Source organism: Hemitrygon akajei, chromosome 18 (assembly GCF_048418815.1).
Source record: "Hemitrygon akajei chromosome 18, sHemAka1.3, whole genome shotgun sequence".
Taxonomy (NCBI): domain Eukaryota; kingdom Metazoa; phylum Chordata; class Chondrichthyes; order Myliobatiformes; family Dasyatidae; genus Hemitrygon; species Hemitrygon akajei.
In genome coordinates this window covers 35,355,872-35,369,419 of record NC_133141.1, presented here as the reverse complement: position 1 = coordinate 35,369,419, position 13,548 = coordinate 35,355,872, and the positions used below count along the sequence as shown (strand labels likewise).

At 44.4% G+C, this 13,548-nt stretch overlaps 1 protein-coding gene across 5 annotated transcripts in view; it reads right to left on the bottom strand.

Annotated features, from left to right (window-relative positions):
• Positions 1-13,548, bottom strand: part of LOC140741309 (arf-GAP with GTPase, ANK repeat and PH domain-containing protein 1-like) — a 172,884-nt gene that overhangs the window by 35,139 nt on the left and 124,197 nt on the right. For all 5 annotated transcript variants that reach the window (XM_073071378.1, XM_073071379.1, XM_073071375.1 and 2 more), the window contains exons 8-11: positions 11,051-11,203; positions 5,936-6,022; positions 1,716-1,820; positions 723-870 (exon numbers count right to left, since the gene is read on the bottom strand). In XM_073071378.1, coding sequence (XP_072927479.1) covers positions 723-870; positions 1,716-1,820; positions 5,936-6,022; positions 11,051-11,203 — 493 coding nt within the window. The remainder of the gene's footprint in view (positions 1-722; positions 871-1,715; positions 1,821-5,935; positions 6,023-11,050; positions 11,204-13,548) is intronic.

The following is a 13,548-nucleotide window of genomic DNA, read 5'->3' as shown; positions in this document are numbered from 1 at the left end:
CAGTAAAATAAATACATTTCAGACAGTGTGGGCTAGAAATAAAGAGGTGTGATGAAAAGGTTGATACATTAACTTTGCTCCTCTTGCCACAGATGCTGCTTGAGCTGTTGAGTATTCACAACAGTTTCTATTTTTCTTCAGATTTCCAGAATCTGTGGCACTTTATTTTTGAGGTATTGAACCTCAATTCCTTAGGGTAATAAATACCTGGGAGGTGCATACATACAGATTAAGTTAAGAGGGAAACCAAGGACTGAATTTAACTCGATTCTAATGGTATTTTACCAAAAGACATAGGAGCAGAATCAGGCCATTTGGCCCATTGAATCTGCTCCACCATTCAATCATGGCTGATTTATTTTCCCCATAACCTTTGACACTCTTACTAATCAAGAACCTATTAACCTCTGCTTTAAACATACCCAATGATTTGGCCTCCACAGCTGTCTGTGGCAATTGACAAAGTTACATCTAAGGTCAAAGGAAAATTCACCAAAGTAATCATATATAACCATATAACAATCATAGCACAGAAACTGCCTGAGGGACATCCAAATGATGATCAATATATATGCAGACCCCTCCTCTTGAATGATTCAAATATCAGTGCAATTCACTGCCAAAACACCACCAATGAAAGGGAAAGTACTTACAGTGGAGATTTGAAGATTTCTCTAGGGCTACCACTGGCTGTTGTGTAGGACGTGCCACCTTGTACTTACCAACACTTTCTTGCCCACTGCCCACTAGTCCGTTCAGGCTGGTGGAGGCACCACTGGCTGAAACAGCACGCGGTGGACGCTTGCCAGGAACCTTAACTGTGGTCCTGAGTAGATCAATCTCTTTTCCATGGATGTTCTGCATATAATCCTGCAGCAAGAGACGAGCATTCAGCAATGTTCACCAGGTTTAGTGGTATCTCATTCTCAGACTCTAAGAGCACCTTCAACTGTTTCTAGGTGGCAAACTAGCAGTGTCCCCTCACCTGTTCTAGACATGTTCCCATGATAGTTGCAGAATCTCCCACCACTCCTGACTGCCGTGACCAAATCCAGGGACACTACAAGCCTGTAAGGAGGTGTGGGGAGCTGGAGGGAGACCCTGGGGGATATAGGCGATACAGAGTGAATTTCTCAAAGACACAGAAGGAGAACCTTGAAAGCCCACAGATGGAGAACCTCAACCCTAGGGAGAGACTGAGGCAGACCCTCATCTGGGAGAGAATGAGGGAGACCCTAAGTCCAGGGGAGAGTTCAAGGAAGACCTTCAGTCGAGGAGAGACACTGAGGGAGACCCTGAATTCTTGGGGAGAGACCGAGGGAGACCTCAGTTTTGGGGAGAGACCAAGGGAGACCTCAGTTTTGGGGAGAGATCAAGGGAGACACTCAGTTCTAGGGGAGAGATCGAGGGAGGCCCTTGGGGGAAATGCAGGGAGGGCAGAATTTCAGCCAATCATTTCTAATTTAGAAAACCTGCAAGAAAATACAAGCACCCTGTCTTCTACTAAACAGAACAACATCTGGGAGTCTTGAACTGCCCCATTGTTCTCCCTGAATCCTTTTAGAGAACACCAAGTTGCATTCAACGGCACTTTACTAGCAGTCTAATATATGTCTGTTCATCAAGAACAGCACCACCTTCATGTCAGGAGGAGGTCAGAAGCAATATTAATTAAAATCATCTCTATTTCACTCACTAACTTAATGTGTACTTACATGCAAACTAGGATGGTAGGACAAAATACCATTGTTGCAAAGCGTCACATACTTCTTCTTCCACTCCTTATTTAGTGTGTTTCCACTTCTCTTCAACAGCACCCCCTGCGAGAAAACACACCAATGAAGACCAGGATTCAGTGGTTGCCAGGTGAGAACAACCCGCTTACCCCACTGCTCTTAGCTTGAGTGACCTTGAAATTGGGATCTTTCTTGTTGGAACAGCACAGGTCACACTAACACAGGAACTTAGCAGGTCAAGCACCATCTATGTAGAGGAATAAACAGACCCCTCATCAGGACTGGAAAGGAAGGGGACAGAAGCTAGAATAAGGTGGTGCGGGGACAGGAAGGAGTACAATCTAGAAGTGATAGGCGAGACCAGGCAAGGGGGAAAGTGGGTGGGTGGGGGAGGGGGAATGTGAGAAGCTGGGAGGTGATAGGTGGAAGAAGTAAAGGGCTGAAGAAGAAGGAATCTGATAGGAGAGGACAGCAGACCATGGAAGAAAGAGAAGGAGGAGTGAACCAGAGGAAGTGAAGAGAAGGGTAAGAGGGGAGCCAGCATGAGGACTGGAAACAGAGAGAAAGAGGGAGTGGGGAGAGATTACTGGAAGCTGGAGAACTCAAATGTTCGTGCCATTAGGCAGGAGGCTACCCAGATGGAATATGAGGTGTTGCTCCACTAATCTGAGTGTGACCACCAACATGTCAACATGGGAATAGGAAGTTGAATTGAAATGGATAGCCACTGGGAGACCCTGCCTTTTGTGGCAGATAGAGTGAATGTGCTCGACTATATGATACCCCAATTTACGTTGAGTCTCACCAATGTAGAGGAGGCTGCACCAAGTTACAGTAGATGACCCTGGCAGACCTGCTGGTGAAGGGTCACCTCATGTGGAAGGACTGTTTAAGGGCCTGAATAGTAGTGAGGGAGGTGGTCTAGGGGCAGTTCACAAGGATAAGTGGAGGAGGGAGATCAGTGGGGAGGGATGAGTGGACAAACAGAGAGCGAGAGTGGGGGTGAGGGGAGAAGATGTGTTTAGTGGTAGGATCCGGTTGTAAATGGCAGAAGTTATGGAGAATGATGTGCTGGATACAGAGGCTCGTGGGCTGGTAGGTAAGGACAAAAGGAACCCAGTGTGGTGCAATGACAGTGTTTTTTAAAATGTTACAAAGATGGACCAGTAGTAGTCATGGGATCCACTACAAAGGCCCATGGATACAGCAGTAAATGCAAGAAACTTAAAACAGAAGACTGGAGATATTTGAGAAGCCATGGAATTAATTTTCACAGTTCACAGTTGCAGCAGAAAGACTGGACAGGTGCATGATGGAAACAAGTCTAAAGACATATAGGAGCTGATTGGGTAAAGATGATCAGTACTGTTTTCTTGCATGGGGTGGGGGTGGGCAAAACACTGAGACAGACTAGTTGAGCCAATTAGACTGTTTTGGAATTAAACTCCATATAATACTATGGTACCAAAGACATTCCCACATCAACAAGTGCTAATAAGAACAATCTGTGCACTCAAGAGAGAGACAAGTGAATATCTGCCACAAAGAAAGAGCCAATTGAACCCAGATGCAAGAGGTCACCTGACTGACTTAGCCTCCCCTTGTCCCTTCTCCACAAACCCCACCCTTACTCCTTTCCCATGGCCTAAAGAACATTTAAATGACACCCATCTGATATGGGAACACAAAATAGGAAACTGACCAAAATAATTAAGAATCAGCAGGTAGAGATAGTAATATGCCTGAAGTCATTTTCAGATAGGTTTTACAAATACACAATTGGTGTTTATAATGTAAAGAAACGACCTTTCACAAAGGTAAGGTCAAATTTGGAGTACTGTGTGCAGTTCTGTTTACCTACTTACAGAAAAGAGTACACAGAAAATTTACAAGGATGTTGCCAAGAATTGAGGACGTGAGCTTTAGGGAAAGGTTGAATAGATTAGGACTTTATTCCCTGGCATGTAGGGGAATAAGGGGAGATTTTGTAGAGCTATCCAAAATTATGAGGGATGTAGTAGGATAAATGCAAGCAGGGTTTTCTCACAGAGGTACGGTGAGACTAGATCTAGAGGTCATAGGTTAAAGGTGAAAGGTGAAATATTTAAGGATGAACCTTCACTCAGAGGGTGGTGCAAATGTGGAATGAGCTGCCAGAGAAAGTGGTGAATAAGGGTTTGATTTCAACACTTAAGAGAAAGTTGGATAAGTACATGGATGGGAGGGGTACGGAGGGCTAGGTTCAGGTGCAGGCAGATGGGACTAAGCAGAATAATAGTTTGATATGGACTAGACAGGACAAGGGACCTGTTTCTGTGGTGTAGTACTCTATGGGCCTAAAGGTGAAGTATGACGGAACTGGAACTGACAGCTACACAGCAGAGGGTCCTGAGAAACTCGTAGCAGCAGCATCAAACACAATTTCAGACCAGGCCGTGAAAGGAGATATTAGAACAGGTGACCAGAGTTTGGTCAATGGGAAGTGTCCTAGGAGCATCACAGAGGTGGGGAGAGAGGCAGAAAGGTTTTGGGAAGGGATTCCAAAGCTTGAGACACAGTCATCAATGGCAGAGTGCTGAAAATCATGGTTGAACAAGATGCTGGAATTGGAAGTGCAGAGATGGGGGTGGGGTGATATGTAGGAATGGGAGAGGATGCAGAGACAGGGGGCTGGATTGAAAACAAGAGTCTTAAGATTGAAATGTTGTTTAACCAGGAGTTTGGGTTGTTTGGTGAGGATAGGAGAGATGGATGAAAGGTTTCGCTGCATGTTAGAACAAGGCAGCAGTGTTTTGGGTGATTAAATCGTTACCTAGAAGTAGAAGGTTGAGGGGGGACTTGATAGAGGTATTTAAAATTATGAGGAGGATAGATAGAGTTGACGTTGATAGGCTTTTTCCATTGAGAGTAGGGGAGATTCAAACAAGAGGACATGAGTTGAGAGTTAGGGGGCAAAAGTGTAGGGGTAACATGAGGGGGAATTTCTTTACTCAGAGAGTGGTAGCTGTGTGGAATGAGCTTCCAGTAGAAGTGGTAGAGGCAGGTTCGATATTGTCATTTAAAGTAAAATTGGATAGGTATGTGGACAGGAAAGGAATGGAGGGTTATGGGCTGAGTGCGGGTCGGTGGGACTAGGTGAGAGTAAGTGTTCGGCACGGACTAGAAGGGCCGAGATGGCCTGTTTCCGTGCTGTAATTGTTATATGGTTATATGGTTACTTCTTAAACAGGAGATTGGGCAGGTGGTTTGACATTTTCTGGAAGGTGGTGCAGAGATAGCAATGCAAGTTGAGAGTCTCAGAGTGTGGGAACATCTGGAGAATTAGAATCCAGAACTGGAACAGGGGAAGACAAGATTTGGGATACTTGGCTGGAAAAGGCTAAGTAGGCTAGGTGGGGTGAAGCCATGGAAGGATTTGTAAATAAGGACATGAATTTTGATGTCAATCCCCTGTTTGCCAAATCGATGGAAATCAGTGGGAGTAACTAAGGAGTATGGCATAGAAGGATTTGCAGCTCCTCAGTATGGCCATTTGCAAGGGTGCTACTGGGCCTCTTCCTTAAAGCTGTGGATCAAAGAGCTCCCCCTTAACCTTTTGGAAGAGGTAATGTGAGTACATCTCATCCCACTTCATGGAATGGATTCTCAATCAGAAGATGATCTTGGAGGGATCTAAGACAAAGATCGAGGCCTGCCAGCTCTCCACCTCTCAGAGTTCCTCCCTAACATCCACACCCTTGAATGCAACAGGAGAAGATTCTGCAAGCATGTCAGAAGTTGACATAATTCCTACTGACCCTGTCTTGGTTTCTGAATACCTTTTCATATGAAGGATCTCTTGATGATTTCCTTAATTGCTTCCTACTAGTGCTTTGGGAATCAACGAGGGACTTCATCATTCTCCAACCTGGCTAAGTCCTTCTTTAGCTCCTCGATAATCTCTGTGGTCAGCAGCTTGACATTCAACTTCCAACTCCTGCTGCCTGCCTTCTGGTCTTTCTGTAGGTAAGACTCAGCCTGAAGGAGGTCATGGCCAGTTTAATGTAGAGTTCCATGACTACCAGATGCTTCAGTTGTCCCAAGTCAGCCCCAGCAGTCGCTTTTGTGTGAAAGTGACTGTAGCTAAGTTGTGGTGCAGCTATAAGTAGACTCATTTGGTATGAATCAGTGCACCCTACACAGAGTTGGCTCAAACCCACCTGCTTAATTGGGATGGCACGGCCACTTCCGATGTTATCCGCCTTACTGTCCAGACTCCTCCTTTCCGTATCGCTTCCCCGCCGAGCCTGTGGAGGGAGCAAGAACACAGTATTATAGGCAATGCTACAGGGCCAGCTCTTAACAAAAGCTGTATCCTCGGAGTCCCACTGTAACTGAACAAAACAGCCCTGAGTGGGTTAATCTGGTCTCAATCATTAGAATAGCACTGAAAGAGGGCCACACAGTACGTAACCTTAAGCTGTTCCAAACCTTGAAATGAGGATAATAGTTTTGTGCTGCTGACTGTTTCAGAGGTCAGTTAAGAGTCCATCATACTCTTGAGACAGAAGTCATGCACAGGCCAGACACGGTAAGGCTGGCAGATTTCCTTCCCTGAAGAACATCAGCGATACAAGAGTTTCTCTGACAATCCAATGGTTTCACGGTCACCATTACTGATGCTAGATTTTATTTTGTCCCCAAATTCCAGATGAAAATTGGTAAAATTGGTTTATTATTGTCACATGTGCTGAAGTACAGTTAAAAACATGTTTAGCATGCCACTCATACAGATCATTTCATTACAGCAGTACATTGAAGTAGTATAAAAGAGTGCAGAATAAAGTGTAACAACTACAGTGCAAGTGCAGTTCAAATAAACAGTAACATGCAAGGACCATGATGAAGTAGACTGGGAGATCACGAGTCCGTCTTACCTTACTAGAGGACAGTTTATTTGATTAACTGAATCTAACTATTTAATTACTTGATTAACTGAATTTCAATTGTCACTGCCGCAGTTTAACCACAACTGTTGCCACTATGCTACCCTCACCCCATCAGCCAACTACATACAAAAGTGTATCACAGTTATAACACTGCACGACCACAGCTGCTTCCCAGACATCCTTCCTGCCCTCCCCGAGTATTGATAACGCCACCGCATGCTTCCTGTTCTGCAGCAGGTCTCATTCCTCTATCACCACATTAGGATTGACCAATGCTGCCTTCCTACAGCCTCAGCCCATCTCTTCACTCAACATACCCCCTTCAGGAGGATCTACATCAACAAACCTTTGCCCTGCTTTGGTGGTGGAGATTTCACTCAACCTGATCCTCCCAAAGCTGCTGCTCCTTCTCTTTTGAAAAATAATTCTCAAATCTCCATTTATTTCTGTCCCAGTGGCCCTTTCTCCCCCTAACACTGATTAGTGAAGCAATGACAGACATTTCAATATACTAAAGGTGCTATCGACAGGTTGCTATCGATGCAATGCTCCTCAGACAGGATGAAGAGATCAATACTCCCCAATGCCATTCGGCTTTACAATTCAACCGCCAGGAGTAAGATATGTTAAAGTGCCGGGGTTAGGACTCAATGTATTTAAGTAAACTACTTAAGAACTTTTTAAAAGCTATTATTAATGCTTTTTGAGAGGGTGATTTTAGATGCATATCATATTTTTACTGAGTTTTGTATGTAATTAGTTTTGCTACAATAAGTGTATGGGACATTGGAAAAAATGTTGAATTTCCCCATGGGGATGAATAAAGTATCTATCTATCTAAAGACTGGACGTTGTTGATGCTTTCTGTCATAGTAACAGCGAGCTGGCAAGGCTGTATGTACTGAGGGCAAGGCTGGAATTGAGGGCAACGTGGATGGGGATTGGTTATTGGACTGAGCAAAGAGTACTGTGGGATACTGCAGGGATCAGTGTTTCACTCTTGCCCTTCATCATCTAGCAACAAATTAGCTCAGAGCACCAAATGTCATAATTCCAAGTTTGCTAACAATAGTGTCACAGAGTGATACTGCACAGAAATAGGCCCTTTGGTCCAGCTTGCTCGTGCCAATTGTGTTGCCCAGCTAGCTAGTTTCATCTGCCCATTTTTGACCCTTAGCCCTATAGGGGGAAGGGCGGAGGGGGAAGAGGGGGAGGGGGAAGAGGGTGAGAAAGAAGGGAGGGAGGGAGATAGATGAGGCAGATATAAAGTAAGTGAGAGGTAAGCAGAGAAAGAGGCAAACTGAGAGAGTGAGAGAGACTGAGGAGAGAAATATATAAAGAGGGAGAGGGAGGCACAGGGAGGGAGGCAGGGGCAAGGAGACAGAGGCGAAGGGGAAAAGCAGGTAGATGACAACAGTGGGAGATAGAGAGAGGGCAACAGTGAGAAAGGCAGTGGAGAGAGAGCAGCACATTCTAGAATTATAAATATTCTTCTTTGTTAAATGTTTCCTTCTCACAGAAATTATTGCGTGGATTGCAATACAAGGATCTAAGAATTGTCTGTAATAATCCACGGGTTGTGGAAGTTCTGATTCACACACCATCTGAGCCAAAGGATAACATTTCTTGGCTTGGTGGTTAAAGCACTTGTCAGGACTGAAGAGGATTAGTTGATGTACTTTGATATTTTGGCATCATAATACAGTTAAAAGCTTTAAACCTCCTATGGAGAGCAAACTGCTCGCATTATACAAAGCAACTAATAACAGGTGCACTATCCTTACTGACAGTATGATGTCCTGTATAAGAATCTAGGAAGCAAATAAATAAAGCCTTCTTCCTAGCTTTGATAATAGGGCATGTAATGGGTTCCCCTCAGCTCCATGGGATAGGGTCAATTCAATTCAAACATATGGGCTTAACAGGATAGATACAAAGATGGTGTTTCACTTGGCTGGAACCAGGAATTGCAGACTCAGAGCAAGGAGGATGGCCATTCAGATGAGAAGAATTTCTTTTCATGTAGGGGGAGCCAGAGTATTTCCTGGCTTAAAGTCAAAAATGACCTGGAGAGCTGTCATCAGAATGGGAATCCAAAACCACGGTCGCACTTAAGGTTCAATCCTCAAATGGAGCTGAGCAGTACTGTGTTACATAGTTGTACAGTACAGAAACAGGCCCTTTAACCCACCACATTGTATCATGTACATTAATCCCATTTACCCACATTACATCTGTAACTTTCTATGTCATGACAATTCTTGTTGACTTGTTGAGATTCTTCTTAAATGTTGAATCTCTGCCTTCAGCACCCTCTCAGACAGATTCCTGTCACCCCCCTTCACCCCCCCAGAGAAAAAAATTCTTCCCTCATATCCCCTCTAAACCTCTCATCTTAATGGTGATGCAATAGCATCTGTCATGCCAATAACACAACAGTGGTGGGGCTCATCAGCAACGATGAGATGGCCTACAAAAAGCAGGCAGAAGAACTTGAGACCCAGTGCCATGTAAATAGCCTCTTCTTCAATGTCAATAAGACAACGGAGATGGTTATCATCTCCAGGGGAACTTGCACCACTCACGCCCCTCTTTGCATCGGCAGCACAGCCATGGAAACTGGGAGTGCACATCTTACACAATCTCTCTCGGTCCCAGAACACATACTGCACAATGAGGAAAGCTCACTAACACCTCTACTTTCTGAGGAGGCTGAAGAGAGCAGGATTATGTACACCTGCTGTATACTCATGTCATTCTACAGGTACACAGTGGAGATAATCCTAACACACTGTGTCACTGCATGGTACAGACACTGCTCTGCCGCAGACAGGAAGCCTCTACAACGGGTAGTCAAAACTGCCCAACACATCACCAGTACCAGCCTATCCACCATCAAGGACATACAGTATATACAGAAAGGTGCCAGGAAAGGGCCAATGATATCACGAAGGATTCCTACCCACCCTGCTCATGGACTGTTTGTTCCACTCCCATCAAGGAGGAGGCTGTGTAGTATCCTCGCCAGGATCACCAGACTCAAAAACGGTTTCTTTCCCCAGGCAGTAAGGCTGATCAACATGTCCACCCACTAACCACCCCTCCACACCCCCAACCACCATTTCTTTATCATTTCCTATCAAGTCACCTTGTGTACAGACACTCCTGTGCCTAGCGTCACTTTATGGACATACAATCAATCTATGGATATAAACTATCTTATGTATTTATATTTATTGTATTTTGTTATTATTGTGTGTTTTACCCTATTATTTTTTTTTGTGCTACATTGAATCTGGAGTAACAATTATTTTGTTCTTCTTTACACTTGTGTACTGGAAGTGACATTAAACAATTTTAAATCTTGAATCTTAAACCTGCACTCTCTTGTTTTAGACACCCCCACCAAGGCAAAAAGATTTGTATTGGCTACACCTCTATCAGGTTATCCCTTGCCCTCTTCCACCCCAGGGAAAACAAACCTAGCCTACCCAATCTCTCCTTATAACTCTAATGCTCCAACTCAGGCAACATGCCAGTAATTTCCTCTGCACTCTTTCCAGTGCAATAACAACCTTCCAGAAATGTACACAATACACCACCTTTGATTTGTAAAGTTGTACCACAATGTCAAAGCTCTTGTATTCTATGCGATGACTGATGAAGGCAGGCATCCCATGTGCCTTCTCCACCACTGAGCCTTCAAACCCCAGATTTTCACCGTTTCGTTATATAATGGCTTGGTACGGCAACTGCTCTGCCCATGACCGCACAAAACTGCAGAGAGTTGTGGACACAGCTCAGCACATTACAGGACTACACTCTCCTCTATGGACTTTGACAACATTTCTCACTGCCTCAGTAAAGCAGCCAGTGTAATCAAAGACCCCACCTACCCAGGATATTCACTCTCCCATCGGGCAGAAGATACAAAAGCCTGATAGCAGGTCCCAACAGATTCAAAGACAGCTTCTATTCGACTTTTAAAAGACTGTTGTACGGTAAGATGGACTCTTGGCCTCACAATCTACCACATTATGATCTTGCAGCTTATTGTTTACCTGCACTGCATTTTTTGGCAGCTTTATTCTGCATTGCTATAGTTTCTGGTTCAGTGCAGTGTGTAATGATCTGATCTGTATGAACATTGTGCAAGATAAGCTTTTTACTCTATCTCGGCACATGTGACAAGAATAAACCAATTCCAGTACCAGTACCATCAGGAGCAGTGCCAATCATTGCTCACAATTACAACAGTGCGTGGTGTCAAATCCCAAGGTGGCACTTGAACCAAGTTACACATCAAGTGAGCGTGCTTGGACAAGTGGTGGAGCGGATCTGTGGAAACTGCTCGTGATCTGATCTGCTTACCGGGCAAGTACTTACTGTGAAAAGGCTGGGGCGTCGCTTCGAGTGCTTGCGGACAGAACCAGGGGTCCCAGGAACTTGAGAAATGTCGGCTGCCAGTTCCCGGTGACTGATGTTTGGAGTGGAAGGAAGGGATGAGGAATACTCACCCATGTTACCACCGTTGCTTGCCTGTGAAAGATACAGTGTGGCAGGAAACAGAGGAAAAGGAACATGGAATCAGCTTTACAATCAGAAATATTAAGCACTCTTTCTTCAAGAAACACTGGATTTGAAGATAGTTAAACACACATACCAATGGATCATAGCATGATATAGCATGTGCACTCCCTCTTTGTACCTAGCCACTGGTTTGTTCACTGAACCCACACAAAACTAATAAAGAATTCATGATCTTTGTCCTATGTCCTTCCTTTATGGTGGTTAAGAAGGAGTATGGTGTGTTGGCCTTTTTTAGTCGGGGGATTACAATGAGGTAATGTTGCAGCTGTATAAAACTCTGGTTAGACCACTCTTGGAGTATTGTGTTCAGTTCTAGTTGTCTCAATGTGGGAAGGATGTGGAAGCTTTAGAGATGGTGCAGAGGATATTTACAATCGTAGTGTGCTAGTGAAGTGGTTAGCACAATTGCTTTACAGTGCCAACAGTCCCAGTTCAATTTCCACCACTCTCTGTAAAGAGTTTGTATGTTCTCCCCGTGGCTACATGGGTTTCCTCCAATATAAGACGTACAGGTTAGGATCAGTAAGTTGTGGGTATGCTGGAAGCATTGAGACACTTGCAGGCTGCCCCCAGCATTTCCGCAAACTGTTAGTCTTTAATGCAGACGATGAACTTCATTGTATGTTTTGATATTCATGTGACAAATAAAGCTAATCTTTAAAAGTGAGTGGAATGCACTGGTAGAGGCAGATACATTAGGGACATTTAAGAGACTCTCAGATAGGCACATGGATGCAAGAAAAATGGAGGGCTATGAGGAAGCCAAGGGTTAGATTGATCTTGGAGTAGGTTAAAAGGTCAGCACAACATTGTGGGCCAGAGGGCCTATACTGTGCTGTAATGTTCTATGTTAATATATTATGAGAAGCCATGGGCTTGTAGCTATGTACACCCATTTGATTTTTTCTGGAGGAACTGACCAGGTTCTCAATCCAAAATATTGACCACCCCTCTCCCTCCACATATGCTGCCTGACTACTGAGTTCCTCCAGTGATTTGTTGGCTCCACGTTACAGCATCTGAAGTCCCTTTTGTCTTCAGATATAGTTGAACCTCATACATGGAGTGTGGCATCAAGGGGGCTGACACTACTCAGGCTGCCCACAGAGCACACAAGGAAACTCCAGAGATCGGCAAAGCCAGCTGCTACAAGGTGTGACCAGAGGAGAATCCACAGTTCTGTATTGGGGATCACTGATACCAGTGGGATGGGACACAGAGGAAGAACAATTCATTCACTTGTTGGATTCTACACAACTTCTCAACTTTTTAAAAATATTATTTGCCCACAGGATGTGCGGTAGGGATGTGCACATCCCTAGCTACTCCTGAACAGTGGCTTGCTGGGCCATTTCAGAGAGCAATTGGCGGCTAACACGCTGCTGAGATTCTGGAGTTTACAAACGTTGGTGAACCAGGTGAACTTGGACAGCAATCTAGTGCTTTACAAACACAAATAATTACACTAATTTTTAATATTTGAAATTGTTTTAATGATTCAGATTTAAATTTCCTAGCTGCGATGGTGAGATATGAACTCGTGCTGATGGGTTGAAAAGTGCAGTTCTCTGGGAGCAAGTCCAGCAACTTAGCCACTGTGCTACTAGATATACTAACCACACCAACTAACAATCAACTGGTTGCAGCCACCAACGGAGACCTCTTCAAGGTCAGGATATCTGTGGGATGACCCACTTGGTATTGGAAGTTAGGAATGAGTTAACCCTCTGTGGCAAGACCTGTCCAGTGTTTGTCCATACTCTCTGAATGTCCAATCAGCCTGGATCATTAACAGGTAGACTTCTGTCTGAGGGAAACAATTCTTCCCACTAAGATGATGGTAACGCTGCACAACACCTCAATGCTGAGTTGCTCCAGCATTTTGTGTGTGTTGTTTGGATTTCCAGCATTGCAGATATGTGGTTGGATTATAGCACCTCAAGGGATGAGCTAGTGACTAGATACCACTGACTCTCTCAGTGCAGTACCGAGGGAATGCTGTACAGTCAGAGGTACCATCATTTGCCTGAGGTGTTAAACCAAGATCTTTTGTAAATGGATTTAAGATATCTTACAGCATCACTGATTTGGAGGAAGGAAGTTTCTCACAGTGTCCTGGGGCAGATATTTACCCCTCAATCAAGCGGCTAGCATAGCAGTTAGCATAACGCCATTACAGTGCCAGCAACCTGGGTTCAATTCCCACTGCTGTCTATAAGGAGTTTGTTTGTTCACTCTGTGACTGTGTGGGTTTCCTCCTGGTGTTCTGGTTTCCAAAGACATATGGGTTAGTA